The 7696-nt window shown below is 44.1% G+C and overlaps 1 protein-coding gene across 2 annotated transcripts in view; it reads left to right on the top strand.

Moving 5' to 3' along the window:
- Nucleotides 1-7035, top strand: part of LOC148112507 (uncharacterized) — a 243759-nt gene extending 236724 nt beyond the window's left edge. For both annotated transcript variants that reach the window (XR_015729352.1, XM_087875696.1), the window contains one exon: nt 6732-7035. Coding sequence is in view for 1 of the 2 variants with exons in the window: in XM_087875696.1 (XP_087731822.1) it covers nt 6732-6810 (79 nt within the window). In the remaining variant the exon portion in view is untranslated. The remainder of the gene's footprint in view (nt 1-6731) is intronic.
- The last annotated feature ends 661 nt before the right edge of the window (nt 7036-7696 follow it).

A 7696-nucleotide genomic window follows, 5' to 3' on the forward strand; every position in this document is an offset into this window, starting at 1 on the left:
TTGTGGAGGTAACTGGAGTTGGTCACAGCAGGGGAAGACTGAAACGTTGAGGATTTTGTGTATGTGTGTGTGTGTGTGTATCTGTGTGTGTGTGTGTGTGTTTTGAGGAAACAGTCTGTGGGAGTGGGATTAAGGGATCAAATCATGCCTTGGGTGAAGAAGTCCACAATGTATGATGAAAAAAAGTTATTTCTTCTACTTTATCCAGGCTATCTGAAGGACACTGATTTTGAGATGCACCCTCCAGCATTTCTGCATCTTAGGAGGGTTACACTAAACTTTGTGCTATTGATCTTTGTTTTCAAAAACCAGGCTACCAATAAAATTTTTTTAAAAAGTACATTTTTAAACAAGCTCCTTTCAGAGAGAGAGAGAGAGACGGAGAGAGAGATGGGAATTAAAGTGATACAATACTTTTGTGGAGCGCTTCGAACCAATTCCCTTGAGGTTCTACTTAAAACAATGTATTAACAGAGCCTCGATTGTGTTGTTTTACTAGCAAACAAAATGTTAAACATGCTTTAAGCTAGTTTTCCAGGATGTTCTGTACAGAGATGAAAGCGCTGGGCCTCTCAGCACAAAGGACAAAGTAAATTAATTTCCAGACTTAAACCCTTTCAGTGCTGTACCGAAAGAGGACGGCTTCCTAAAATAAATTCCTTGGCTTACTTTTGTCCGTGGCTTCACTCGTAAATTATTTTTGAGTGACTCCTGTCTTGGTTCTCTTTTATATTTTGTCCAATGCATTTCCTGGAGATTTCTATGGGATCTAAAAGTTTGTTGAAAGACAGATGGCGATGTTACAACACCCCCACCTCCCACCCCCGATATTGGGGTCTCTAAGCCGTTTCACTTTCATGATTTGTCCAGTTTGAAACCTGGGTAAAGGTGACATCTGGAAATGGTTGAATTAATTTCATATTGAATATTCCCTTTACTACAGCCCATTAGGTGTCACCTAGTAAGGCGTGGGCTGCTGGGGGTTCGCAGGGGTTCGGGAGAACCTCTAGCTAAGATTCTGTGCAGTTCGGAAACCCCCAAATCCCACTCCTGGCTGGCCCCATCCACCCACCCTGCCCCTCCCCTCCTCGGAGTCCCCACGCAGCCTGTTTTGGATGCAGGTAAGTGCAGGGCACATGTGGGGGCTCAGGGAGGGTGAAAAATGGGCCTACCGGAAGTTCAGGAAGGCTGGAAATGGGCCTGTTTCAGGCCTCCGAAGCCTGGGGAGGCCGTTTTTGCCCTCCCAGAAGCTCGAGGAAAGCCTTCGAAGCCCGGGGAGGGCAAAAATGCCCCCCCCATAGTGCAGGAGGCCGACTAAGCCACACCCACCCAGCAACCGGGCAAAGATCCCCTTACTAAAATTTTTGAAGCCCACCCCTGCACCTAATGTACATGAAACTCATTTATTCATGATTAACTTCAGTGTGGCTGTACAGAAGCATAAATGATGCAACTAACACAACTGAACAAGGAAAAGGTCCCTCCTATTAGAAAGAGATTGTAATTTCAGTCCCAAAACATATTCTCGTAGGGGGACAATTTAATTCACCAGATCCATTAAAGGGAACTTCTACTAGCGATGAATTCATGGTGATGTTCTTTTGACGTTCTTCACAAACCCATCAGTCCAGTTGACCAATCGGAGATAACTTTAATCTGTAATAAAACTTGCAAGTCATAAATAACTTTAGCTGATTACATTATATTGTTTGAGTTGTCTCAGTGTCTCACAAAGTTACGATGTGCATCTAGTTTTGGTCACCACAATATAAAAAAAGATGTGGAGACTCTCAAAAGAGCACAGAGAAGAGCAACTAAGATGATTAGGGGACTGAAGGCTAAAACATACACAGAACGGTTGCAGGAATTGTATATGTCCAGTCTAGTGAAAAGAAGGACTAGGGGAGACATGATAGCAGTGTTCCGATATCTCAGGGGCTGCCACAAAGAAGAGGGAGTCAACCTATTCTCCAGAGCATCTGAAGGTAGGAGAAGAAGCAATGGATGAAACAAATCAAGGAGAGAACCAACCTAGAACTAAGGAGAACTTTCCTGACAGTGAGAACAATTAATCATGCAATCGCTTGCCACCAGAAGTTGTGGGCGCTCCAACAATGGAGGTTTTTAAGAAGAGATTGGACAGCCATTTGTCTGGAATGGTATAAGGTCTCCTGCTTGGATTAGAAGACCTCCAAGTCCCTTCCAATTCTGTTATTCTGTTCAACGTCCATTGATCATTGTATTCCAGGTCCTGCCATCTTTTCTCCACTTGCCTCCAGTAACCTCAGTATTTCTGAAAAAAAGTATACGGAGATTCTCATCCAGGTCATGGTTGTCCCAGAGGAGCATTTTTTTTTTCAAGAGAAAACTGGACTTTCTGGTTTTTCTTTGAAGATGTTTCGCTTCTCATCCGTTCTCATCAGGAGTGGGATTCAGCTGGTTTTGACCGGTTCGGGAAACTGGATGTTAATTTTAATCTGGTTTGCCAAACCGGTAGTTGCAAAGACTGGCTGACCCCGCCCACCCCAGCCCACCCCTCCTGTTTTGGATGCGAGGTAAGTGTAGTGTCTACGCAGAAGCTCTGGGAGACTGAAAAACGGGCCTACTGGAAGTACCGGAAGTCCAGAAACGGGCCCATTTCTGGCCTCTGGAGGGCCTCCAGTGCCCGGGGGAGGCTGTTTTTGCCCTCCCAGAGGCTCGAGGAAAGCCTCCGGAGCCTGGGGAGGGCGAAACACACACACACCCCACGGTGATGCAGGAGACCAAGTAGGCCATGCCCACCAGGGCAATGCCCACCCAGCAACCGGGCAGAGAACCGGTTGCTAATTTTTTTTAAATCCCACCCCTGATTCTCATCCAACATCTTCAAACGAAAACCAGAAAGTCCTTGAAAAAAGCACCTTTGGTTTTTTGGGGGGGAAAGGTTTCCTCAAATATCAGGATCCCTAGAGAACCTCCCTCCTCCTTTCACAGCTCCTCCTTTTCAACTGGCTTTGATCTCTTGAAGTTCAGACCTTTCGTGAAAGCATCTCTCTTTTAACTGACCTCAGAGTCTCCAAATCCCTTCAGCAATTGGAGGAGTTGAATCAGAGTTGGAGGTATTTCTGTCACCTCAACGAGGTGGCGCCATATGTGATACGAGAGAGAGATGAAGATATATATATATATATATATATGTACAGGGACGACAGCCATGAAATATTAGCGAGCTATATTTTGAGAAGCTCCACTCATACTTTTAATTTAAGTGTTCAGCTCAGAGCCCTGGCAAGGTTTATATAAATAGATTTCTAAATTTAAAAACAAAAAAGTGCGAGCAGGAGGAGGGCTTTGGTCTTGGGGGAGGTAGAAGGGGGGAACGAAACGTGTGGAACAAGGATTTTCCTTTAGCGTCCTGCTAGTGATGGCCTCAGAGTATATTATTCAGGGAAGGCTAATAAATCAAAAGAATGGCCCGGAATATTCTGGAAGCTCGCCTGGACAAAGAGGTCATGGAGAGAAATCCCTTCCTTGTTCCTTAAAAAGAGAGGAGGGTTTTAAAGAGGGGAGAAGGCGACTCGTCCAGTTTTCTGACCGATTTAGATTTAAGCTTCCTTTTGTCCCTTAAAGCATTTGAAGAAGGTGATTGTACTGGCGGAGACAGAAGCAAAACTGTACTTTTACTCGAGCGAACAACCCTTCCTGGGCCTCCTCCCCATCTGCCCGCCAGATTTTGTTTCAATACCAGCCCCACAGCTGTCCACAGCTGTATGCCTTCCAGCTTCTCACAAGAGCCTTTTTTCCCACTCATAGACATGGCATATTCAGGAGCCTTTCTCAAAAAAAAAATCTCCTCTCTAATTGCTGAATAATCCAGCAATGTGTAAAACATGGTGCTTTCCGGAAGGTTCATCTTTGGTTCTTCAGACATGGAGCCTTCCCTTTCTTTAGGATCAGTTACCTTTCATTTCCCTCAACCCCAAAAAAAACACCATCCAGGAAATATTCATCTCAGCTCCTAGCAAATATTTGAAGAGTTCCATCTCGGGAGCTTCCAAGAAGCACATGCACATGTGTGTATTTTGTCTGGAATAGGCCAGTAGGCCCTGGATTATTGTTTATATTACAACTGTTGTCACTCTAACTGTTACTCATGGAGGCTGGCACATGGTGGAAATGGGGCGGTGTGGGGATTGAGAGGTGAGAACATAAGCACACCTTGGGCATGGAGCGGTGGCATGATATCTATTTTTTATATTATGGATCATCCTCGACTTATGACCACAAATTGGGATCAGAATTTACACTAAGCAAGGCAGAGGTTAAGTGAGTCACACCCGTTGTTACAACGTTCTTTTGTCACAGTTCTTAAGCAACTCACTGCTTAGTGACTAACATGGTCATTAAGCAAATCTGGCTCCCCCCATTGGCTTTGCTTGTCAGAAGAAAGCTGGGAAGGTCACAAATGGCCATCACATGACCCCAGGACATCATAAATACATAATTACATAAGAACTGTGATGGTGCATTGGTTAGAATGCAGTACTGCAGGCTAACTCACTGCTCACTCCATGAGTTCGATTCTGACAGGCTCAAGGTTGACTCAGCCTTCCATCCTTCCGAAATCAGTAAAATAAGGACCCAATTTTTGACCGATGTGAAACTGTTGAAACGGAAAAAGTGTTAAAGCTTTCTTTTTGGTTTTTTTTTAAGAAATGTTTAATAAAAAAAATATTTTTAACAAATGTTGAGACTTTGGAAAAAGTGCAGAGAAGAGCAGTTAAGAAGATTAAAGGCCTGGAGACTAAAACATATGAAGAACGGTTGCAGGATTTGGATAGGAATAGCCTAGAGAAAAGAAGGACTACAGGTGACATGATAGCACTCTTCCGGTATCTGAGGGGCTGCCACAAAGAAGAGTGGGAGGAGATCAATTTATTTTCCAAAGCACTAGAAGGCAGGACAAGAAACAATGGATGGAAAATAATCAAGGAGAGAAGCAACCTGGAATTAAGGAGAAACTTCCTAACTGTTAAGCCAATTAGCCAGTGGAACAGCTTGCCACCAGAAGTTGTGGGTACTTCATCAGTGGAGGTTTTGAAGAAGAGACTGGACAGCCACTTGTCTGAAATGGTATAGGGTCTCCTGCTTGAGCAGGGGCTTGGATTAGAAGATCTCTAAGGTTCCTTCAAGCTCTATTCTGAATTGAAATTGAAATTCTTCGGACAACATCTCTGCAGAAGATCCTAGAGGGATTCCTATGTCCCTTTTATCCTATACTGAATGTTGTGGTTTCAACAGCATCCATTCAATTCCATTTAATTCAATGTGGAGCTTCATCCCTGTTTCATCTTCTATGAAAGATGGATCTATCTCTAGGATAGTCTCATGCCAGTGGTGGGTTGTCCCCGGTTCAGACCGGTTCACAAGAACCAGTAGTAAAACCAGCGGGAGGACCCGCCCACCACCCCAGATGTCGTCATCGGCGATCTGCGCATGCGTGATCCCGTTGCGAACCGGTAGTAAAGGTAAGTAGAACCTACTCCTGTCCCACGCCTCTGCTCTCCAAGGAATCATGTGTCAATCCTGAAGCCATTTTGGAGCATCTTCAGGGCTATGCTAGTTGGAGCTGTGGGAAGGGGAGGGGGGAAGATAGAGATCGCTGGGGACTTGTAGCCAAAATAACATTCTTTCTCCTGGGAACCAAGGACGTTCTCAACAGGTGCTGGGAAGGCATGGACTGACACCAACCGGGGTTGGGGTTGTGACTGGGTTGGACCATGTGATGGACATGTGGACTGGGGGAAAGGAACTTTGATTTTTAATCTGGGTGGGGAAAACCGCGGGACCTTCAGAGTCGGCTTTTCACCCAATGTGCCAAGATGACACACCTAATAAATCTGTACTTTGGGGAACACCTTGGCCTCAGAGGTTTGATTTGCATTGGGTCTGTTACTTGGAACCCCTGACATCGTGTCTATGTCAAACCTCTATCGGAGAAGATTCCTGGAATGTGGACCGTCCCAGAAGCATTGCCGTAATTCTATTATTTGCTCCTGAGAATGCTCAGGAAGATAAATCTATCTCAGCATCTACTTCTGTCCTACAATCGCAGCATCATTGAGAGTGTCCTGACATACGGCATTCTTGCATGGAATGGGAGCAGCTCTGTAGCAGACAAAAAAGCTCTACAGAGAATCATTAAAACTGCCCAGAATGTCATCGGGCTCCAGCTACCAGCCCTGGAAGACATCTTTGAATTACACTGTTTGAGGAAGTTGCATAACATTCTCAGAGACTCTTCCCATCCTGCTTACAATCTTTTTGGACTGTTGCCTTCTGGAAGAAGATACAGAATGATTAAACCTCAGACCACACGTTTTCTGAATAGTTTTTATCCCAGAGCTATAATTGCACTCAACAATGAACTAAAGGGCCACCATCAGTGAGCTGTTGGACAGCATTACTTGGTCTGCTGTATGGATGTTTGGGTGGTTTAGGGGTGGGGAATTGTGGTGGGTGGGAGTGTGTTTGGGGATTGTTATGTATGTTGGACCTGGTCTTGGGTGTTAAGTGAATTTCGTTGTATGGGTATACTGTGTATACACGTACAATGACAATAAAGCTATTTATTTATTTATTCTTTCGAAGAGGAGGAGAAAAAAAGGTGTTTTATTTTGTTTACAAATTAGCACGGAGCAATCCACACACAATTGCAAATAATTAATACAGCCTTGTCTCTTCCCTCCCAGGATCCAAACCATTGCGATTTCTGGAGGACAAAGAAGACCAGATTTTAAACTTCTGGATGCCCCACCTGCTATCCATTAGGCTTATTCAATTAGGGCTGGCAACAAATTGCAACGGAGATGGAACCGAAGGGTAAAAGAAGGAAAAGCTAACTGGTTTCTGAATCTGAAAAGGGAATTTTTGACTGAGCGGCTTTTCAACAGCAGTTTGCTCATCATCTTGCAGATTCTGTAAAAGCAAATAAATAAATAAATAAATTTCTAGGCACTCCAACAAAGCAGCTGTTCAGGATACCCACCTCCTAAATCCACCAAGGTTTTTTTTTTTTCTACCACCGAAAATTAGTCATGATTGAGGCCGTGAGACAGAAAAAAAAAATCAATTCCCCGTCCAAGTTATGTCCACCAGGTTTTATCCATAAATCCATCTCTTAAGTTAACCCGAACGTCTTGTTTTTAAATACACGCGTAGTGCTTTTGAAAATATTTACGTTCGGTTAAGCTCTGTATTTAAATTTATATTTTCTCTCTCCACAAAGTCGCGGGGATGTTTGGACAAACCAAGAACCTTCTCCGGCAATGGCCTTTCAGACGTGTTGAAATGAGAAATCCCAGAATTCTCCGCCAGGGTGGAGCCGATGGTCAGATTAAATGAGTGGAATTGGTAATAGGTGTGGCGATATTTTTTTTTTTTGCGCTGAAGTGTAACCGCATGGAAACGGGTTTCTTTGAAAAAGCATCCCTGTTTCTCCAGAAACAGAGCCTTGGTAGCACAGTGGACTAATGCACTGTTATTAACATCTGCTGCTTGCAATTACTGCAAGTTCGAATCTCGCCAGGCTCAAGGTTGACTCAGCCTTCCATCCTTTCAAAGGTAGGTAAAATGAGGACCCAGATTGTGGGGGCAATAAGCTGACTTTGTATAAATATACAAAAGGATGAAGGCTATTGCTTAACGCATTGTAAGT

The sequence above is a fragment of the Pantherophis guttatus genome, chromosome 9 (assembly GCF_059756535.1).
Source record: "Pantherophis guttatus breed Tessera chromosome 9, ASM5975653v1, whole genome shotgun sequence".
NCBI classification, from domain to species: domain Eukaryota; kingdom Metazoa; phylum Chordata; class Lepidosauria; order Squamata; family Colubridae; genus Pantherophis; species Pantherophis guttatus.